This window comes from Haemaphysalis longicornis, unplaced genomic scaffold (assembly GCF_048455015.1).
Source record: "Haemaphysalis longicornis isolate Haplotype H1 unplaced genomic scaffold, Haemaphysalis longicornis Haplotype H1 scaffold_1, whole genome shotgun sequence".
Taxonomy (NCBI): domain Eukaryota; kingdom Metazoa; phylum Arthropoda; class Arachnida; order Ixodida; family Ixodidae; genus Haemaphysalis; species Haemaphysalis longicornis.
Genome location: NW_027526203.1, coordinates 139,563,632 through 139,587,369, shown reverse-complemented (window position 1 = coordinate 139,587,369; position 23,738 = coordinate 139,563,632). Strand labels below are relative to the sequence as shown.

Sequence of the window (23,738 nt, the reverse complement as noted above, 5' to 3'; positions counted from 1 at the left end):
TGTCTCCGCAGTGGAACTACATGGGTCTTACTGAAATGCGCGAATGTGTGCATATATTTGTACGCATGTGCATGACCTGATGTGAACTCATGTTGTGTTTATGTGCTTAATGATTACGTTTACGTGTATGTATGAATCAGTAGTTCTGGGTGGTAGTCTTTACACACAAAAAGTAAAATTGGGGCTTTTAAAACACCGAAGCTACGCTTGTGCTATGAATCTGGGCTTACTGGAGGGCTAAGTGGCGATTCCATCCACAGGGGAAGGTTTAACGTGGGCGAAACTTAGACACACGGCCATTTTTTTTTCACCCCGTAACCATGCACAGGTTTATAAACAGCCGCGGTCCTAAGTCCGCGCACACCAGCAGTAACAATTCTTCCCCAGTGCACACCAGCAAATCGATGCGGAAAGCAAGACGGCCCTTGTGGGCCGTAATTTGCGGGATTTCATAACAAGGTTATTTCGGCTTTCAACGGGGTTACAGGCTCACATTTTGAACTGAACAACATCCTACTGACAATATCCGGAGATTTCGATTGACCTGCTGTTTAGTTATCGTGATTTGTGAACTGAGGCTCGCGTTGCTTTCGCGCCTATGGAAGATTTTCGTCACTTCAGGGATTCATAGGGCGGTTGCACTGTTACCGACCTGCACAAGACGGGGAGATGTTAGTGCTGCGGTGTGTGAAAGGCGACCGCCGAAACGAATGTCGAGCAAAGTACCTCTGTGCTCTAAATAGTATACCGCACATGCCGCGGAATAAGGCGTTAGCGTTAAGAAAAGGGGTAAGCGCCACTGCCAGCTCTCAGGCGAGATTGCGGATGTTCAGTATTTTGGTGAAAAGCAGCTCGAACTTGAAACAAAACAAAGGACAAGAAAACACAGGGCACGCCGCTGACCTACAACTGCATATTTACGAAAAGAGAACGCAGACTTACAAATAAACAATCTCCGAGATGCGGAATGTTACTGATAAGGATTATAACATTGTTCTGCGCAGAGACTGTTTTTTCAAAACAGTCTGATAAAGCGACGGACGGAACGCTGATGCATGACAATGCTTCCATCGCGAAGGCTTCGTCAATCTCACGCCCGAGTTTGTTGTTCTTGTCGAACACAGCAATGTGGTGAATGTCAGAGGGGTACCCTGTGTTTTCTCGTTCTTAGTTTTGTTGCATGTTCGAGCTGATTTTCGCCAAGAGTGTACCAACTAGCACAGATCAGAGCCGCTCAATATCGTCTCCTCCGTCTGCACGCCGTCCTGTATAGCATCATCGAAGAATGACGGAATCTTGCTCTTTCCATAGCCCGGCATTGTCCGGAGTTCGGAGCCGCAGCTCGGCCTTGTCAGAGAATGGTCACTAAATACATACAAACAATACGATCGCTACTTGACTGTTGTGGAGTTGCTTCTGCGCTGACGTGCCTCCCTCGTCAATTAACAGTACTTTTTCAGCTCTCTGGAACAGAGCAGGCACCGTTATGGACGCGCTGTAAGTAGTGGCGGCAGCAGTAGATGCCAATGCGCGTCACAGCATCGAACTATGACAGCACATCTAGGCAACAACAGGAACAAAAGGCGTCGCATTGTTTCGAGAGCGCCGTCGCGGGCAGTTTTCAAGGACATGCAGCTGCCCTGTAAGCCGTGCGAAAGGGTCTGAGGAGTAACCAGCCTCTCTGGGCCGCCGTCCCGCGTCCGAGACGGAAAACAGCCTGCATATTTCATGTGCGCGTAGTGCGCTTTCGGTGAGTGCCGGTGCGTCTGGAATTGCCCAGGAGTTTGTGCGCAGTGGCCCTTCCTTCACCGTGGGCGCCCCGGGCGAAGTTGACTACTGCGGTTGTGCAGTGGTGAGTAGACAGAGTAATCGCTATTTTTCGTACCCTGTCAAACCGTCGCACAGTGCACACGTTCTGGGTATGAGAAGTTGCCCAGGAGGTGCGTCGGCAAGATTCAAAGAGTCCTGAACGCGGAGATATCGGCCCTTGCCTGCCCAGTGTAGTTGGAATCACAAGGTAATTGGGGCCAAGATCGCTCGCAAAACAGGAAGTTCCAGCTTCCGTAGTGGTACGCGACTCTTGTAAAAAAAAAACAGAAAAAATTTCGAAGACGGTAAATAAAGAAAAGTGTTATGAAATGGAAATCCTGAAAAAAAAAAAGGCATTTGTTAAAATGAAGTCGACAACGGTAACACGATTTCTTAGTATTTCGGGACTTGATCTTCCATTTTGAGGTGACTGTACCTAAAACCTGCAAGGATTTTTATGCTTCGCCTTCAGAGTAGCGAAACGCCGCGGAGATCTGTAGAGGAGATGTGTGTTTTGCAACCAGTTGCACAACTTATTGCGTCCTTAAATACGGACGATCCGGGTTGCAAAGAAATACGATACATTTGCTGTTGGTTTCCACCGCCAGATCATGTACTTAGCAAGACGTTAGCTCATAGAGTTGAAGACAACTCAATTCGACACATAAGCGCCATGGAATCTTACCTGCCGATCCGCTTTTACGCATGAAGGCCCTGCTTCATATATAACGACGCGATGGCAGACTTTTTTCTAACCGAAAGGGGAAAGTAAAACTCTCCGCGCACGCAGCACTAGCTAGATTAGCTGTTACTTGCAGTAAATTTTAATCTCGAGGAATTCCACGAAGGAGGCGAAAATACCTCGGCAAGGTAAGCCGACTTACGGGCTTTGAAGGTGAAAGCCTAGCGACTATCAAAGACTCATGTAATGCTACATCGGGCTCGCGTCTTTTCTGACACGGATTACTCCGCGTCAGACGCGGATTACTCCGCATCACTTCTGACGCGGATTACTCCGACAGCCAGACTGGCCGCAATGAACGCGGCAGCTTCCCCACAGTTAGAAACAACTCTCCCACGCGTGTGCCTGTTCTACTCACATGCCGTCACGTTCACCTGTCAGGCGGCCCGCACCAGGTGTATTCTTGTTCCCCGTCCGGCATGGTGTGGAGTTAATGCAATTGCAACGCACCTGAACGAAATGTGTTATTTATTGATTGACAGAGTCGTCCATGGTTTTTTCCATTCGTGTTGACGCCGATGACAACGACGACAATCACTTTTCGGAGTTTGGTGCGACATCGAAGGCCTTCGCCTTTAAAAAAGTTTGTTTTATCCTGTTGTACGAGATTTTTCGACGCCCTAGCATTTGCAGGCTGTTTTTCCATCTGGACATTCTCTTTGAGTCATTTTGTTCTCGTCGAGCGGCCGCACAAGACGTTAAAAGCCCCACCCTTTCTGGAGAACACTGTTTTTGCTGTGTCTGGAGGGGGTGTAGACGTATTTCAGGTACCGCGCCAAGCAGCCGCCCGTACTGGTGTTGTCGCCCGTTTGGGATAGGAATGGCACCCTAAGGTGTCTAGAACAGCAACCTTGACTCAACTATTTGCCAAATGTAGTTTCCCAACATTCGTTGGCTTACTTCTCCCTCCGTGTCGGAGGGTGGAACAAATGTGGGCTTATGTATTCTTGACGCTGATCAGATGACTAAAATACTTCTGCATATTACTAGCCAGAATAACGCGCTCTAGATATACAGTTCGTACTATGCGAAACAGGACCGGTTGATCCTGTTTCTGCGAACAGACAAAATTGTCTGAAACATCAGAAATACAGAAATGCCTATCAAGGCTTTTAAGCGGGAATTTTTTTTTTTGAATGAAGGAGAAGACAGCGCATGTCTCTGTCCTCAACGTCAGACAACCAAACCGTATATGTTGCTCTTAATATGCCCCCCTATGCGCCACCTTTCAAACAGCCAAAGGTGTCGGCACTGCAAAGGGCAGTGAGCGCCGTGGTGCCGAGCAATATCCAGTTTTTCAGAACGCGAAGAGCGGACAATTAAGTTACGTTAGTGGTTCTAAAAGATTAGTTTCCACTTTCAAAATATTTATTGCTTGACTTCAGAGCACTCAACATAGCCATGCACTCAAGGCGTGCCATCTCTTCTCTACAAAGAGGTGGCTTCATTCTAGCATCCTGCGAGCACGGCCTCCGGTGACCGCATCCATGCCGTAAGGCAATAGCTATTCGGACTCGGCTACGAAAAATGTAGCTCACCGTACAAGGTGCTCTTTGCAGGTGAAGCGAACGCCTTGCTGTGCGTGTGCCCGTCTATTTTTATGTCTGTATGTATTCTTGTGCTTGTGCGCCTGTACTTTACCTGAAAGCTTTTTACAGCGAAGCTGTACACGGCTGCTCCGGCAAATTGCGTGTGCACCATCGTGTCGACAAAGAAAAACTTAAGCATCTAATCGCTCTTTCGTTCCAAACAAAGGGAAGGGCGGGTGCGCGGAGGGGATAGGAGCGATGGGTAAGGGCGCGAGACACTAGAGAATGTACGCTTTCACAGCGCGCTCTCCATAAACTGCACCGACGACGGCGTTGATGATGATGATGATGATGATAGTGGTGGTGGCGGCGGTGGGGGGGGAGGTGTGTGGCGAGACTCGTAACGTGCGTACGTGCGAAAGGTGCAATGTTTGCTCCCAGCCTGGCACACACCACATTTTGTGCTAAACATTGTACACGGCATTCTTTGGTGAGCATAATGGCTCTCCATTTTCTTTTCTCTGACAAGGAGGCCAACGACGTAAACAGCGAGAGGAGCCCCATCCAAGGCATCTCCTGTCTTCCAGAGACCGCTTCCATCAACTATCGGCTCACCCCATCTGGCGCACAGCTACCTGGGGGCCGCGGTGGCGACGGGGCCTAATGGAAGGTGCAAGCGAACATATCGGGTCGCAGCGGGCTGCAAGGCACTGACACTGGGCCCCCTGCTCTGCTTCGGGTGAGTTCCAGCTGTGGCTGGTTTATCCACCCATAGCAGTCGAGTCATATTGCCCTTGAGTATTGACATATTGACCTTGAGTATGAAACGCCTTGACACTGCGTTTACATAAATTGCACTGTAACAGACCCCTCCCCCCCCCCCTCGTATTCACTTAGCTTCAACGCTGCAGATATTCTCTTGACCAAATCCTACCAAGTGCTACTTGGGTGGCACCCACGTGTTGGAAAACGGCGGATGGTTTGCCTGCGGTAGAAGAGGAATATTGTGCAAAGCAAACAAGATTCAGTGTACGCGCACACAAGTTCTCATGGGTTAACCTCTGAATCCTTGCGCCCTAAAAAGTGATGTGTTTGGTTGATTATTATTATTAATTAATATTATTAAGTGGGCACAACCAAACAACACAAAAGATAACAACCAAGCAGCACGGAACAAAATCCTTGATTGTGTGAAAAAAAAGAAGAGAGCAAGGCTAAAAGAAATAAAAAGAAGGAAAAAGCAAAATACAATAAAAAGCTCACTCATCAGCCGCAAATTTCGCGAAAATTTGGGCTCTGCGTCAAGTTTGACATTGCCTCCGACGAAACGTTTCTTAGAAGGACGTCGCTAAAGCTGGGTGAGGCGCAGGGGCACACAGGCAGGGATCCGCTATGTGGCATTTGAAGATTTTGCCCGGTTGCCAAATTGTTTTTTTAAAGAGAAGACATTGATGAATCTGCACATTACTTTTATCAGGAAACAATAAAAACCATCTCAAGCAAATTGAAGAGGTCGATCGGTCACCCTTTGTTTCATTTTATCTGAAAACTAAAAGGATAATCGTGGCGCTTTCACGCCCCCTTCTTAAAGGAGCCATGAAGACAAAATACAAGTTGGGTTTATTAGAAAGACTGGTTAGTCCTGATAACAATGATACCAATATCATCGCAATCTTCGAACAAATAACGGAGATATTAAAGAAAACGTGTGAAGCAGCCGCGACCCCCTAGCCAATTTCCCGCAACTTTTCTATGACGTCACGGAACCTTCTTTGTGCGATTGGCGGCCGCCTAACTGACCTGTCGCGAAGACACATGACTGGACGTCTGTAATGGGGCCACTAGTTCCATTTGACCGCATCACTTGAATGCTAACGTGCAGTTGACGCACTGAAAATTATGTTTTATTGTTGGCCCGTATGACGTCATTCTTGCTCATAACACGTCACTGTGGCGCAAAATTTGAATGTTTTTAAATACTTCTTGCTTTTCTTTCGTTAAAAAAACATCTGTTGTGGTTGTAATGGAGCTGAGTGAGATTCTGAATCCTAGTTCTTTCAAATTAAACGAAGTCGTATTTTTTCTTCATGGCTCCTTTAAGCCACCCAAATGTATACGTTCGTGTGGCTTGCAGAGGTAAACTATATAGTTGCATAGGGCAACTATAGTTGCCCTCTGCAACTCGAATGTAGCTCGTGGACCGTGGCACATGGCCGCAGCGGTGTACTGCAAGGCGTTTTAGTAAACAGTCAATCAACTCAGCTGATGCAGTCAGTCAAAGAGTGCCATGTGCCACGGTCAACGACCTACATTCGAGTTGCAGAAGGCAACTACAGTTGCCCTATGCAACTATATAGTTTACCTCTGCAAGCCACACAAACGAAACCTACGGCACCTTGATTTTAAGGGGGGAATTTAAGGGGGGGGAATGCTGGTAATGCAACTATTGACACATTTGTGGAAGCACTGCCTATTCTGTGGACCAGACCACGAAATAATGTTCAGCTTTATTCTGTGATCTAGACCATGCGGTTGTATTCTGTTTTGAGCTACTGCTAAAAAGGGTTCTGAAGACCAGTACTGGAGGCGAAAGGCAAAAACGCCCGTCTGTGCAAGATTTAGGCGCACGTTACAGATCCCTAGGTGGCCAAAATTACTCTGGAGCCCTCCACTCCGGCGCGCCTCATTACCTGCGTAGTTTCGGTGTGTTAAACCCCACACAATCAATCAATCAATCAATCAAAGCACATCACGCTTTCGTAACCAGTCGTACTCTTGCATACCATCGAGGGTTGTAACATCACCAAGAAACAGTGTCTTCAGCACTCACGCATGTCAAGCGCGCCTCGCAGGCATGGATGGGGCGAAAACTTTCTGTATTTGCCCGTGCGCAAGTCTGCGATGTCTTCTTGGTGGCAAAGCTTGTTTATGTGCTTCAGGTACTGCACTGTGCGCGGGCGAAAGGCCAGGCTCTACACAGAGTATTTGCTACCTTCGTGCGGGGATCTGAATGGGAGCCAATGCGTAGGGATAATTTGTTGTTTTTTCCTTTAGGGTCTGGTGGTGTTGGGTTAATGCATTTGTTTGTGCACCAACTTGTGTCTCGGTTTTTCTTCAACAAGTTGGCGGAGCATCCACTTTTACGTACTATACTTCAAGAGCGCATAAGTTACCATTTACCTTTTCTCCTTGTTTCTACGGGTGAGGTGAACAAGAAGCCGCCATGGGGTTTTCTAAAAGAAGTTGTGGATACTTTTCATTTCCTTACTGCGCGGTTTTCTCTGGAGTACCTGTTTAGTCTTTCAATGACGGCTCTGACGAACATTTTAATTCATAATCTATTCCCCGTGCCTCTTCATCGCCAGCCATACTTGCGGGGCCATAGGAATAATGTTTTAAACCGTGTCAAGTGTATGTGCGTGCTGCCAAATGCCAAAATGGTTTTCTTTAAGCTCCATTCGCAAACGGTTCCAGTTAAAACATGGCTGCGCGAAAAAGGAATGTCGATCCCTTGGTCAGACAATTGCCGCTTGTGCAATCAACCAGACACTATTGACCATTATTTTGTGCTGTACCGTGACGCGGTATTTTTCTGGGACGTTTTGCAACGGACACTAAAAAAAGACATTGACATCACCCCCTCCACCATTCGCTTCTTGCCGTTTGAGGACGTTAATCGGGTGCCATATGACGTTTTTGTTCTCCTGGGATTGTTTAGCTTGAGGAAGTGCCGCATGACTGATCGGCATGCGGAACCCCCTAGGCCGACCAAGAGCATTTTTCGGGAACAGGCGGCGTTGGTACGGAGCGTTTATGCAGCGCAGAGTGATCCACTGGAGTAGCTGCATCTTTTGGATGCGCGCGTTTGCTTGCCTGAGTTTTGAAATGGTGCCGACTTTTGTTAGACTGGCGTGCTTACCCATTGCTGTCTGTTAGTGTTTATATTGTGTGTTAATTGTCTTGTCTGAGTTTTTTCTCAAATTTCCATGCATAAAGAAAAAAAGGGGGGGTTCGCTTGTCGGCTTCCATAGTGCAGTGGTAAAATTGTGTTGGCGATAACACCCTGACTTCGAGTCCCCACAGTTATGTAGTATTTCTTTTTTAAATTTTTGCTGGAACCTGTTCTCTTAAGTGTGTTCTACGCATTATTTATGTAAATAAGTGTGTATTGGTATCTTTTAGACTAATAAGGATCAACTATGCCTGGTACGGTCCACAGAACAAACCTGAACTTTACCCTGTGGTCTGGTCCACAAAATAAAGCTGCACATTATGCGGTATTCATGATCATCAACATCCACTGGTCCACCGAATAGGCACTGCCATTTGTGTACATGCTGACAAACCAGGACTTCAGTTTATGCACCCGCCTCATCGTCACACCCTGTCTCCAATGGAGCCTTTTATTTTTTATGGCGCCCAGCTCCGCGAAAGCATACCAATGGTAATGCCTATAGCAAGAAGCATCCTTGAAGAACTCTTGCCCAGAAAATTTGCATCTTTGGTATTGTTCTCAAGTTGCCAGAGGATACTTTATGTTGTGTCGTCAAATGACGACACCAGAACCGAAAGGGGTAAATAAAACATCATACGAGGTCAAGCCACTGGCCGTAAAAACTGTCCCAATTATGTACATGTGGCTTGTAAACAACACTATTGGCTATGTTTTTTTAATGCTGTTGACTCGATTCTTCCAGGTTCTGGAGCAGTTAATAAAGCAGCACACGCCATACCTGAGAACACTATATCCTAAGTGGGAGCTTGTTTCCTAAAAGAAAAAGGCAGAAACATTTTTATATTGTAGAACATACAGGCAGAACATATGCGCTTATTACATATGTGAGTCATTTGTGCGTTCCACGAAAGATTCTCGTCAAAATATACTGGTAAATATTTAACAGGCATTACACAGGAAATATGGTTACAGTAACAAGATGCCCACTTCGGTGTGTGTAAGGTAATTAGGTGGTCATTTAGCAGTGTTTTCTCTGATTTGTGTAAACAAACTAGGCTCCTTTTATCAGTATTAATTGTTATCAAATTCGGCTCAGATCAACGGGCTACATTTTTAACGACAACCTGAAGATTTGAACGATAGAGTGGTACTCAATCTTTGTATATAGAGCTCTGTCTTTCTATAAATGTAATATGTAGACAGCGACTCTACCTTGCGTGGAAAGGAACGCCAACACGCGACATCCAGTGAAACCTGTGATAGTCTGGCACTGTCACAACACATGGCAGTCAAGCACTGAAGTCGCGGGAAAATTGAGGTGAATAATTTTTACTACGAAGGCGGTAGCACAGGGCCATGTGGGAAGAGTGAGACGGACAAGGGACTCTCTACACATGGAGGAAGAAAAAGCATCCAAGGGGCCTAAGGATAACGATGATGATGAATATGAGATAAGACGTTCGCCAAGCTGAGATTACCTGCATTGCAAGGAGTGCTTACTTGATTTCGTGTTTTTTTGTTGTTTTTTGAAGACATAACTTCTTTTGAACTTCTTCGGAGACATATTGACAATACAGAGACGGAAATTGTGCCGTATTTCAAAAAGTCTGCACTTTACGTGGTTCGAAGGATTACCATTATCAAGATAGCTACGTAGCCAGGAGGTTACCCAGCGTTACTGGCTGTATGCAACATCTGTGGTTTATTTTTCAGTTTGAGGAAATGCAAAAAATATTTCCCCGTTTTCTTTAATGAGTTTCAATGTGTTAGCATGGGCACAAGATCACTTCAAAACTTACAGAAACTGCGGCTCATACAACAAATGACACATAGGAACTACGAACTTTGCATAAGAACGTAAGGACTTTACCCATAAGAACTTAATTCGTACCAAGTGTTTGTTTTAATGACAAACTATTAACTTAAAATGTCTCTGTTGATTGAATATCGTGTCGTTACTTTAAAGGGGTCATGCAGGCAAAACACAAGTTTGGCTCATTCGAAGCGTTGCCTCGTTATAATATCACTGACACCACTTTTAACCTAAACTTCGCTCAAATAATCTACATAATTATGAAAAAAGGGAATGGCCATGCGAAAAGTCGTCCCACTTGGGGATACACCGAGGTGTTCTTCAATTAGTGTATTTGAACCACTTTTATTTAATACTTACGTAAATGACATAGTAGACATTGACACTGAGGCTAATTTTTTTATATACGCTAATGATAGCACACTCCTGTTATCTGGTCCTAACGTTAACAATTTGACTCAACACTGCAACCATGTTCTAAAAAAAGCTATCTAACTGGTCCAAAATGAACCGCATCGGTATTAATTCTACGAAAACCAAAGCAATTATATTTCGCGGAAAAAACAAACCTTGGTCGGTTGAGCACAACCTTTACATAGGCGATAAAAAAATAAACTTTGTTGACAGCCATAAAATCCTCGGTGTGCACTTCTCCTCCGGTCTCACGTGGGATACTCATGTGAACTACCTGTGCAAAAAGGTTTCTGCTACAACTGGAATAATCTAGCGTTTGCTCCCAACTAAAGTAAAACTTCAAATTTACTACGCCTTATTTCACTAATACCTAAATTATTGTACACTGATATGGGGAACCACATCTAAAACCAACTTAGGTAGAGTTTTTATTATCCAGAAAAAAGTGATTCGCCTTATAGCAAATATTGAACCCTTGACCACTACTAAAGGGTTATTTGAACATTTTAATATTAATCCTATAAATAGTATGTACCGATTTTGTCTACTTCAAATGTTCTGCTTCTCCATTGCCTACACTGCAAACTACTTATCCTCTACAGCCAAACTACAACGACGGACTGCTAATATAAACACACGAAATGTAGAACTTGGGCCATTCCTCACTTTAGTGCATTCTACAAATAACAGACACTGAAATATAACCGACCTGTTGCACTGAGTGAATTCTCTCACAAGGCTTGTTGCAAAAGTCGGAAAGAATTGCGCTCGTTTTTTGCGGAAAATTGAAGTGATCGCTTGTTTCCTTTTTGAAACCTTGAAAATTTTGCTTATTCGCACATTTGAGAGTGTATTTGGAGGTTGTTTTTATTTTATACTTGTTTTGTACGTGTTTTCTTTGGAAAAGCAACACCCAGTAATGCGGATGTATTTTTGGTTATATCTCTATACCGGAACATTTGTCTAAATCGTTGGGAAATGTCTGTACCTGCAATTGTACCTGTATGTACATTTTATGTATATATTTTATATTTTATTTAACTTTATATTTCATGTATATATTACCTGTATGTATATTTTATGTACCTATAGAAATATTTATTATAGCTATATAGAAGTGTGTGTGTGTGTGTGTGTGTGTGCGTGCGTGCGTGCGTGCGTGTGTGTGTGTGTCCGTGTGTGTGTGTGTGTGTGTGTGTGTGTGTGTGTGTGTGTGTGTGTGTGTGTGTGTGTGTGTGTGTGTGCGTGTGTGTGTGTGTGTGTGTGTGTGTGTGTGTGTGTGTGTGTCAAGTGTTTTGCACAGTTCTTAGTTGTATCTACTTGCCTTAAAATGGTCTCCTGGGCCCTGTCACGCTCGACGCGTAGCTTTTAGCCCAAGAGACCATCCAGTTCTGTATAGTTTCTGGAAAATAAAACTGTATGTATGTATGCATGTAAAAAAAACTACCAGCTCATTTCCCGCAACAGAACCTAGGATGTAATATGCGTCAGCTCTGCGATTGGCTGAGGCCGGCAAAAGCAAACGCAAATAGCTTATAGCTTGCCGAACGAGCTTTTTGCGCCTACATTTAGTGCACATTCTTTTTATAGAGTAACAATGCTTGGGGTAAACAGTGGAAGTTACGAAAGCACACGTGAACATAGAAGTACCGATGCGCACGGCTGTTGGTACTGGGCGCACTATGCTAGTTTTAGCTGCACAGCACAGCGGCGCTTTTGGGTTGTCTCAGACGACACTCTCCGATTGGCATAAGCGACGGCGTCTTACGGTACCTTGTTTGTTGTGCGAGCGCCATCTTTCACGAAAAGATTAGTTTCTACCTTAACAAAAACAAGCCAGCTACAAACACGGTCAAAAACAAACCTATGGCAGAAAACGGTCAGCCCGCTATGGTGGCGCCATCTCGGTTGACTAACGGTAAACCAGGCTCCGCAGCACGCTAGGTTTGGCTTGAGGACATGCTCTTGTGATGTCCTTGCAGACGTTTTGAGAACACATGATATGGCTGGGAATCAAAATTTTAACTTAAATTAAATAATTTATCTGCTAATAAAGCATCGTTTGCTTCCGGACAAGCGCTGGGCACTACAAAACACGAAGTCCTTCGAATACAACAAACGTATATTGTCTGCATGGCTCCTTTAAATTACAAATAACGAATATCCAGACAAATATGGTAAGACTTGCGTAATTTAGAAGAAAAAAAACATTAATGGACACCGCATCCCCATCCTCACTTCTGACAAGTGAACCGCGCTACTAACGGAAAAGAGGTGCTAAATTTTGTATGGCATACTTGCTTAATTAATTCTCCCGTGTACACAATGTCGAAATTTTTACCGTTTCTTTGAAAGATGTGCGGATAATGATCTCATTATGCTGTTTGTATATTAGGTTTGTCTTTATTTTGTGTGTTTGTTCTTTGTATTTTTGTGAAGCTGTTTTTTAGGACTTTGTACGTAATCGCCCGTTTTTCTCTCTTTTTGGCGTATTGTCGACAACTAATCTCCTTTTTGATGCGTTGGTTCCTTGATGGAGCAATGTATGCAAATCACATTGTCAAATTACAAAGAAAATGCCTTTCCAGTCATCGTATGGTACTTTTTCAACATGTCAATTCAGCGGCAAGGTACGTTGCCCAAAATTACTCATAATTCAGCTCTCCAAGGACCTATTCCGCTTCCCCGAGTTTTTTATTATAATAAGTGATAGCGCTTCCCTACGTAAAATCATGTACCACCACTGTGTCCGTTTAAAGGAGCCATGAAGACAAAATACAAGTTGGGTTTATAAAAAATACGGCTTAGTTCCGATAACAGTGATACCAATATCATCGCGATCTTCGAGCAAATAACGGAGATATTAAAGAAAATGTGTGAAGCAGTCGCGACCGCCTAGCCAATTTCCCGCAACTTTTCTATGACGTCACGGAACCTTGTTTGTGTGAGTGGCGGCCGCCTAACTCACCTGTCGCGACGACACATACTGGACGTCTGTAATGGGGCCTCTAGTTCCATTTGACCGCATCACTTGAATGCTAACGTGCAGTTAACGCACTGAAAATTATGTTTTATTGTTAGCCCGTATGGCGTCATTCTTGCTCGTGTCACTGTGGCGCAAAATTTGAAAGTTTTTAAATACTTCATGCTTTTTTTTCGTTAAAAAAACATCTTCTGTGGCTGTAATGGAGCTGAGTGAGATACTGAATTCTAGTTCCTTCAAATTCAACGAAGGTGTATCTTCATTTCATGGCTCCGTTAAGCTGTCGTTTCACCGACCTTCATTCACAGGAGTATAAAAATCAGAGTATTCAGCCGTCTGTTTTGTCTACCTCATCTAGAATACGAGATGAGTGTATGAGATGAGGGAGGCAGAGATTTGGGTAACGTAGAAACATCAAGGACCAATGATAGCAGCGAAATTACTCCTGTGTTAATTTCTCTAAGACAGGTTTCGTTGATATGCAACCTGGCTGATGCTTTTTACTGCTCACCCAAGTTGTGGGAGTGCCACCACGTCAGTAACCCTTCGTGGAACAGAAATTCACAAAAGAAAAGCCCCACACACTCACATTGTATTGTACGTTGAGAAAAGTTACATGCAGGCTTTGTCTCGGATCGGACGCTGATTATTCGGTCGTTTGTTGGGACTGCCACTCAACTAGAACGTGTCTCTCGCGTCCTCGGCTACAACCGACGTCGTTGGAGACATTTTGGCGGGGTATGTTTCATGACCGTGGCTGTTGGGGTCGGGCGGTTGACGCAGAGGAGCCGGCTCGAGTGGAGGGCCATGTCTGGAGTGTCGTCGTGGCGTGACGCGGTGCGGACGGTGACGTTCCAGCGGTCGCCCTCCAGCCGCCACCTGGACGCCGGTCGCCTGGGATTCGAGGTACTCGCCGCGGAGCCCGGGTGTGGTCTAGTTGTGGCCCACGTGGACCCACAGTCGGCGGCGCACCGGGCTGGCCTCATGCAAGGCGACCGCATACTGGCCGCCAACCATGTCTCCTTCCGGGACCTCGACCTGGGCGCCGCACTCCAGGTCAGGGATTACCTCGTACTCCCGGAAGGGCGTATCCGGCTCATAACATTCTGAGCAGGTCAGGGTTCACCCTGTACTCCCGACAGAGCGGGTCCGGCACATCACCTCCTGAGCTCGTTACTAAATGTTCGCCGTGTTTTCTGTACATCACTGCTTCCATAAAGTGCTACCTGGTGACCAATGTCTTGTGCATCAATTAGTTACAGCTCTTTTGTGACATCGTAAGTCAGACGATTGAGGCACATATACCGCTACTGAAATAGCATCACCGCTTAGCTTAACTTTCTTCGCTTGTTTCGGGCCGTGCTTCGTCTGATATAAATGCGGGGTTTGCGTTGACGTTACAACGACTGAGACGCCCGAAAAACTTACCGATTCGTTTCGTCCTACCTTGGTTTTTTTTTTTCTAGCTGGCGAAGCTTTTTTGTTTGTTTGTTTTGAGTGCGTCGACATGTTAACGTTGCCTAGATTTTAGCTTACGTATTAAAAGGTTATTTGTAATCGAATGGTTCGGGTGGCGACGTTCTTAGACCGCGCTAAAAATTGGTGCGGCGAAACGCAACAGCTCTGGGGAAGGTAACTATCGTCCTTCTGTTTTGCACGGGTTGGTCAGCCTCACGAAAGCGTCCGGGTCTCAAGCCCGCCATTAGATCTGAGGATGTTAACTGCAGCCTATTTTGCACGAAGAAAAATGAAGCCCATTCGTCGCAACTGGTCGGAGTCACCGTAAATTCTTGTGGTTTTTTTTCGTGGTTTCAATTTGAATGAAGCCAATGCTTTTCCTGTTTTGTTTTTAAGAAAAACCACGGGCACTGAGGGGCAGTAGCAGAATCGTAGCAGTCGAGGCAGTAGCAGAATCACGAAACTAAAAATCTTGGCAGCAGTGAATGCATTTCTTCCCTGAGTGAAGGAAGGAAATTAGAAATACCGAACTATCATCTTTTGTTGCCCAAAACTTGCACGAAATGTATATGCTACCCAAGGAAGAGAAAAAATATGTAAAAGCTGATCCAAACACAGAAGCATTGGCCTCGAGAGCCCGGTCTCGTCATATAAAGCCAGATGTAAAATTGGGTGCGCAAGGAGAGTAAATGTGAACGACGATAGAAGCGATAACGTGTACAGCCCCTCCATTACGATGACTCCACATTTAGACCTTATCGCTAACCGTTGAGCCCCCAAACTTTCCTGCCGATACCATCAGTGTTCAGACTCCGAGCGAAGTGCGTAAAATTGTAGGCGGGCTTTCCCTCTTTTGGCGTAACGGGGGAATTTTTTCACCTGCAACGGCCACTTGGAACACCCCCTGTCGCACCAATTCATTTGATCCTTTTACTTGTTGAATGAAACTGATCTGCCCACTCAAAAAAAGAGCCTCAACAAGCCTTTGAAACCCCGCCGCTGCGACCTTTTAGAGGTTGAGGAATATTAAGCACCCAATTAAAACGTGGCCGGCAGGGAGGCATAAAATATGGGTTCGAGGCGCGCTTTAATTAGCCACAGCTGTGTTCGGAGCGGCTCGTCCAAGAGCTCCGGCCATGCGGAATTAAGGAAGCAAGCAATACGTCATCGGTTGGCTAATGACAGCGCTTCTAGAATTCGAGCCGACTTTGGACCGAAATTAGTCATCACTTTCATGGGAAAGTCACCGCGGGGATAAACTTGGAAAGCGAGTGACTGGCAAACCAGAAAGAAAAGAAAGACGAAAGAAAATGAATAACTAACAAGGTAGGCAGCAAGGCAACGAATTTCATTTTGCAATAAGCGCCCTTAGTCCAGGATACCTCCTCAAGGAGCTGTGGTAAAAGCTTTTTCAGCTGTGTACGTCAATTCGTAGCACTTATATACGGGGATTCGTTAATCACTCATTTCCGATGCCCGACGTGAATTTGTGTTCTACGTTGGTGCGAAGCAGTTTCCTGTTTCAAACCGTATACCGTACAGTAGTTTTCTTTCCTCCACACTCTATGGCCTTCAAAGCTGTCTAGCTATTCTCAGTTTACTGACACCCGACCAATCCCTTACAAAAGTATGCACCATACGTGGATGCGACCTTGGCGCAGCTCCCCTTTTCTCTATTTTTGCACCCACATTAACCTTCAATTTTGTCAACATATGGAGTGTATTTTTAAGTGCGAATGCACTTTATAAGCGACCCCAAACCATCCACCGCCGGCGGCGGCGGCGTCCGCAGTGCTCCTCTATATTTAAAAAAGAAACAGCATCCGGCGCCAGGTTTCGATGCGAGGACTTTGCGGCCGCAGCGCGACGCTCTACCGACCAAGCCACGGACGCGACGGTGATATCAGTGTTAGTGACGCGCCTTATATCTTTAACGCATTCAAACTACGTCGTCAGCGGCGTGCGTTGGCGACTCAGCGGCGTTATAGCGGCTTGATAACTGCGTGGTGTACACGTGATACCACAAACCCGATGGAAGAGATGGAAGAGAAGGCGGCGAGGCGGTGGGCTGCGGGGGCCGAGCGCAAGCGCCGCAAGCGGGCCGACAACCGTGCATTCGCACTTTCACATTCTCCCCCTCGGGGAAATGCGGGGGAATTTTTTTGCCATTACTTGTTCGAGTTCATACCTCGAGAAACCATAATGAAGCATTCCCCAGCCTCCCCTCCGCCTCATAATGACACACAATGTGTGCAAAAAATGACAAAATTTCATTTTCATGTCACCGGAGTTGTAGGGTCTTGGTCGTAATTGCCGGCTTCGGTAGCCGTAGGGCCTTAGTTGAATGCCGAGTGCTGACAAGTATTTTGTTTTTCATGCACGCAAGCAGGCACATATGTTTTATGATTGGTCGGGTAGTATCGTGTAACCAGGCAAGCACCATCTACCTTAAAAGACGAAATGTAAGAATGCGGGCGCCATCTGCAGTGTAAAACGGAGAGCGTATAATAAACCAGTTGCGCGTTGTCCCGACGGGGGGTGCTAGGCAGGCTCCGCGTTTTCGGGAAGTTCGAGGTCTGCCTTGCTGGAAAGGGTATAAAAGGAGAGGAAAAAGCACAGCGGGGGACGGCCCTTGGGAACGGTCAAGCGCTGTGTTGAACTCCGACCTCGCTTGTCGCACGCCGATGCGTCAACATATGTGGCAGCTCCGCAGCCCTTGTTCACGCAAAGGCCCCGCGGGCAGTTAGTCGCGTCGAGAGCAACCTTAGACGCTCGAGGCGGCTTTGCTGCCCTCGCCTGCCCAACCCCCCTGTAGGACTTCAGCATCCTCCGGAACCAACAAACTATCGCCGTCTCCTTCAGTAATGCAGTCGCGGGTGCCCCGTTAAAACGCACTCGCGACAAACAAAAATCAGGCGCGCTTAGTGAAAGAGAAAAAGATCCATGGACCTTGGCGGCGCCTAAACCAAGATGAATAACATGACCATGGCCATGTCGTTTTTTAGATGCGACGGCATCTCATTCACTCGCCTTGTCCCTCCATACGGCGTTGTCCGCACGTGATCCCTACACTATAAAAAGAAATAATAGTTAGCGCCGCCCGGTTTCCATCCCACGACCCTCTGCGCGGAACGCGAGGTACATGGTGCTCTTCCTACTGCGCCACAAAACCGAGACAGAATCAAATGCTACGAACGCGCCTTATATCCTTGACTCATTCAAACTACGTCAAGATGCCACTGATACAACGCATGATGGGGCAATGATTAACACTTGCAATAAAAGAAAAGAAGCTCCCACTTACAGCAACAATGATGGAGTAAAGGTCGTTGCGACAGCGAAGCCCCAAGCATACCACTTAGAGAGATTGACCAAGATTGGCCAATAAAACAATAATAATAATCATAAAACATAATAATCACACGCGTTCCCGACACGTTTCACGCGATTTCAGAATCAATCCAACGGAAACACCAAGTGAACCCCACGATGCGTCGCATCTACACAGGGTTCTCCTCGTGGGGAGGTGGGCGCAATTTTTTTTTTAAGTTATCTGATATCTTGGTCGGCAAGAAGACTGGATATGGGTCATCATCTGCAGTATGAAGAGAGAGGGAAGTAAGACCTGCTGAATGCAGGTGATGAGTTAAGTGTGGCAGTATATAGTCGTTACAATAGTTGAAATTATGATAACGGTAAAATGCTCTCAAAGAATTAAGGGCAGAAGTAGGAGCAGGCTGCACGCTTCATTTACGGGACATGTTTCTCGTGAAAAGAATTGACCGATCGATTCATCTCTGTACGCTATCGCAAAATAACGCTTCTGCTTCAGGAAACTACTGCCTTTTGCCCGTTTTGTGGTGATCTTCAGCATTCGTTTGAGGGGAAATGGGAGTGAAGCGCCATCATCAGTGGGTATTAAATCAGAGGTCATCAAACTGGTCCACAAAAGCTTGGGTAGAGTGTGAAGGCTTCCTCCCCTTGCCTGTTCTTTCTATCGGCAGCAGCGATAGCGCAAATTGTGGTTTTCGCGCAAAGCACGTGACTTATTTCGGCTTTTTTTACCAACACGCCGCGTTATGCAGCCTTTGCCGCATGCCACAGAAGCCTGGCAGAAGAGCACACCACGTTGACGTTCGGACACTGTACGATATTGCTTCGAGCACATCACGCGTCAGCACCTCGGTCCTGCCCCCGTGATGACTCGCAGCAATTCGTCCGTTCCCCAGAGTTTCCTGTGCACATCCATCGTTGTGGAGAACCACCGGCTTAGAGAATTCCAGGTGGCGTAAAGCTCCTAATAGCGTGTAGAGAGAAAACAACAAAAGAACGGCGGCTGAACGCTGCTCGGGAACGGCCAATGACTCCGTCTAAAAGCATTATTCGACAGCAGAAAAAATTGTAACGGTGGTCACCCTATCAACTACTGGGTAATGTGGGTTTCGGGGCTCTATAGTTTAGGCGTTACGAAATGATACCGCATCTACACGTTACAACCGCCGTCATACGTTCTGGAAAACGTGACGAAATGTCTGTTATGAACAATTGTTACCAAGAGAAGGGTCAAGATAAGCTCCCACAGACAGTATTTACAAAACTCGTTTGTTTCTGGAATACTACGACGAGAGAGAGAGAGAGAGAAAGAACTTTATTTGCCCAGAAGTAGAGAGCTTGGACTCTCTTTGCCGCGTTAGTCAGCCAGGAGATCTTGGTCCCTGGCGGCTTCTTCGGTCATCTGGACAAGGCGTAGCTGCGTTAGAGGATCAGAGCTGCGCAGCAGGGTTTCCCAGTGCTCTAGGTGTTTGATATCTATGGGGGGTAGAGGGGTCTTGCTCCGTGGTTTTCTTTGGCATTTCCACATAATGTGCGTGAGGTCTGCGCGGTGGCCGCAGTGCTTGCACTTATCCGAGAAGATCTCTGGATGGAAGTGACTATAGGCCAGCAGGTTCGGGTAGGTATTGGTTTGAAGTTGCCTCCATGCTTTGACCTGCGCAGCGTTGAGTGTGCGGTGGGCGGCTGGAAATTCGCACCGGCTGTGTTTGTAGTAATTTGTTATCTCTTTGTACGAGTTCACGCTGTCGAATTTCTCTGAGTGATCTGTTGCCACTGCGGGGGGGGGGGAGGGGGGGGGGTTAACTGCTGCTCGGGTGACGATCTCGCAAGCAGCTGTGTGGGCCTGTTCATTGCCCTGTAACCCTTCATGTGCAGGAGTCCAGATAAGTTTCGTTGACCGGTAATTTGGTGCTCGCAGCTGTTGAAGCATTTTTGCGGCGACTTGGGATATCCGCCCTTTCTAGTAGCTACGTATGGCTGCCTTCGAGTCGCTGATTTTGTATCTGGCTCGAGTTGCGGTAATCGCAAGAGCGATAGCTGCTTGTTCTGAATATGTAGTATTTTTTGTGAGAACTGTCGCCGAGGAGAGCGTTTGTCCTTTGTGGTCCACTACCACCACAGCCATGGCGTTGTTGTCGGGATAGTCCGCTGCGTCTACAAATACTGTTTCGGGGTTGTTGCCGTATTGTTTTGTGAGAGCTTGGGCTCTTGCCGTTCTCCTGGCCTTATTATATGTCGGATCCATGTTTAAGGGTAGTGGAGTTGTGCGTATAATCTCTCGTAGCGCGGCGGGTATGTCAACTTCTTCGGCTTGTGTCGATCCATAGGGAATGCAAAGTTCTCTTAGAATTTGTCGCCCCGTAGGAGTTTTGGAGAGCCTTTCAAATTGTGAGATTTGCTGCGCCTCTATGAGCTCGATGATGCGGTTGTGAAGGCCCAAGGCATCGAACCTGTCGTTTGGGGTTGACATTGGCAGTCCAATAGCTCGTTGATATGCCCTTTTAATCATATTATTGATTTTTTCTTTTTCCCTCTTCTGGCTGGAGATCGTTGGGAGAGGCCTTCGCCCTGTAGCTGACACAACGATGATGATGATGATGATCCAACCGTATCCCGCTGTAACAATCACTCTAGCCAATTTGGCAATATCTGGCAACCACACCGACGCGCGTCTGGGAGTGTCGGTAAGCTTTGGGTTTACCGCGGTGCAATTGTTTTGTCGTATGTAACGACAATCAGGGACTGTTCTGAGCATTTATTTTTTAAACAATAATGAAAATATTACAATACACCTTTGTGAGGTATTGCGAAAGTTCGAAGAATTTTGGAACAGCAGGCTTCGCCTATCAGAATCGCAGACGATGTAATGTTCACCTATGCCTCCATCTACAAAAACAAACAGAAAGCGGAATAAATGCAGTTTATTTTACGGGTACGCCGTGTTTTTATTCTCCATTTATCTAAATAAATACTTTCATCGTCGATTTTGCTACGCTTTACGTATTTTCACAATCGCTAGAACGTTACAAGCCAAGCCAGGTATGAAGCAAAGCGAAAAACTGTGCTCTTTCCATAATTACCATGGTGACGCGCGGTTTCAGCGCGTTTCCTGTCTGGCATATCTTGTAAGAAACTCTATCCCGTACGCCACCGTGGGCTCTACGCGGCGCAGGTTCTGGAGAGCCACCGTACTCTTCGGCTCAGCGTCGCCTCGCCATCTCGCGGTCACGGAAGCTACGCCTGGGTGACGCGCGATGGAAGGCCGACTTCGCCACCCGCCCACTGGGGGGCGCCAATACACAAGGTGGGTACCCGAAGTGCGCGAGTGCTTTTTTCTCGCGGGCGCTTGATGGGGCGTGCTTGCTTTGATCGTGCAACAGTAATGTAGGTGTTACCCGAAAAAAATTCGCCGCGTATCTGCGCACTTCGAAGCAAATGTCGTTCCAAGACGGTAGTCCTCTGAAACCCCTGCAAAGTAAATCCCCTCTTCTGAGCGCTTTTTTTTATATATTTGTGTGAAAACGTTGTTTTCAACTCTTTTTTTTCTATCACAAAAATCAAGTAGCCATGTATTTCAATTCAAAACAACATTGCAAATAGCACTTATGTATTGATGTTTTGCCTGAATGATGCCTAATATTTTCGTTTACCTGAACAAAGTTGACAGGTATGAAATGTGTTTCCCCATTTGAGCGATTGGAAAAGTTTTGCCTATATAAATTTCTCATTCAAGAATTCTTTTAAGATTTGTCCGGGTGGCTGAATCGAAGAACAGACAGACAGACAGACAGACAGACAGACAGACAGACAGACAGACAGACAGACAGACAGACAGACAGACAGACAGACAGACAGACAGACAGACAGACAGACAGACAGACAGACAGACAGACAGACAGACTAAAATTTAAGGGTTTAAGTAGCCCAAGAAAGACTATCGTCTGTAAAAAACGTTTCTCAATACGTCACACGTTGCCTTCAAATAAAAGAAACCTACTACGGCCCTAGTTGCTTTGGAAACAAAGAACAATGTGAGTACCACACTGTAGAAATGTAGTTATTTTCCAGCGAAATCGTTCCCGTTCTCGAAAAGGTAACAAATGTCACTTTGGATTTACTGTTTGTGTTTCTCGGGAATTGTATCGTTACTTGGCGGAGAGGTATATTTACAGCTTAGCCGCTGACAAAGTCCACCGTGAAGGCTTGATGGCGAAGCTCTGGAGGAGTCACGAACCGATCTACTTCGTTACCGTCCTTTTTGACTCGCCGGTCATTCTCATCGCCGTCGCTCTCGTCGTCCAGTGACGATTACCGACTTACAACATCCACCACATCTGTGACCATTAGTAACATGCATGAAGTGTACTGGGAAAACAGAAAGGTCATGGAATAAGTGAAAGCACAAAGAAAATTTGAACATCAACCGTTTCAACCAAAACCCAAATTTGTATGTGAAGTGACGTCACGAAAGCCTCGGGTGTCAACAAAAACCAAGTCTTGCCTGTCACAGGTCTTGTAAAATACGCTTTCTTGATGCACTTTTTTTCCCTTGTTTCTATGTGCATGCCTTGCGTTCTTTAGTACTGCCCGCACCTTTGTTCTGAAGGGAGTGTAGTGCACGTTTCTTGGAATGCCTTCCAAGCGAAAGACCCAGCCGTCGACAGTAGGAGGGATTTTTCTTCCTTTCGCGATGTCGCCAGACAGCTCGCTGGTAGCCAGATTTGTGAGTGAGTGGCGGCGGGGAAGAAATTGATGCAGCCAGGAGGGCGTTTTTGTCCCGGTTACCGTCTGTTCTTGATATTCAGGAGGGGTTACGCAATAACGTGCGTGACGTGCTGCGAGTACCAATGTCTCAAACGTTACTGGGAAAATACTAACGTAAATGCGGTACCCGTCACTTTAAAATACGAAAAATAGGTGCGCTACTGGTAGCGTGGTAATTCCAACACACCTACCAAACACAACGAAAGACACTGATTCCATTTCACAGAAATGTTGTACTCTGCTATGCGGCACTGACATTGTTGTTCGGTAGGCGAAACAATTCTGGGAACAGGCGCATAAAATAAACATCAGCTTGAAAAATACGGAGCGCTGTATGTCCAACGTCTTATGTATTCTGAACTTAAGCAGCAACGATATTACTTCTCATTTCAACTGAATGACATTTTATTCAGTTAGAACTGGTGATTTACGTTATTTTTCACGTTAAATTATTCAGTTGTTCAGGTAACATGAAACCTGCAAAAACGTCGAACTGTATGAGAGATACCTCGAGTTTTGTCCTTGAAGCGGTAATGCTGTAGACTGATTTTATCACGAAGCTGGTTGCGGATGAAGTCTCTGCGCACGCAAAACATTTTCACGTGTGCAACACCAAAGAGGGCGAACGATCCAAATTTTACACCTGGGGAAAATTTGGACTGGAAAGACTTGAAAATCGGCTGGAGAAAACACCAAGAACGCTGTCTGAGTTGCATAAAATCGGGAATGGGAAACCGCCAAGACTGGACGCTTCTGCTATGATGACGACAACCAACTTTCCATAACTGCGCTCAGTTGTGATCAGAGAAACAGACTGAAAAACGTACGTCACCAGCATCTTCCCAACAAGAAGAGAGAACTGCAAAAACAAGTTTAAAATTCGCCCTGCATGGTAGCTGTGGTGGGAATATGGGAGGAACTTTTTTGGCAACTTCAAA

The 23,738-nt window shown here is 46.0% G+C and overlaps 2 protein-coding genes across 2 annotated transcripts in view; both read left to right on the top strand.

Moving 5' to 3' along the window:
• The window catches only part of LOC144137020 (whirlin-like), a 267,993-nt gene that overhangs the window by 56,358 nt on the left and 187,897 nt on the right, over window positions 1-23,738 (top strand). The window contains exons 2-4 of the mRNA XM_077669440.1: window positions 4,610-4,819; window positions 14,029-14,301; window positions 21,209-21,340. Coding sequence (XP_077525566.1) covers window positions 14,053-14,301; window positions 21,209-21,340 — 381 coding nt within the window. The 5' untranslated portion in view covers window positions 4,610-4,819; window positions 14,029-14,052. The remainder of the gene's footprint in view (window positions 1-4,609; window positions 4,820-14,028; window positions 14,302-21,208; window positions 21,341-23,738) is intronic.
• LOC144154857 (uncharacterized) lies at window positions 6,939-7,922 on the top strand. The gene has a single exon (XM_077685939.1). It carries the CDS (start codon window positions 6,939-6,941, stop codon window positions 7,920-7,922), a length of 984 nt encoding a protein of 327 aa, XP_077542065.1.

Coding starts and splice junctions, on each gene's coding strand:
- LOC144154857 (XM_077685939.1), top strand. CDS start 6,939: ATGGGGCGAAAACTTTCTGTATTTGCCCGTGCGCAAGTCTGCGATGTC.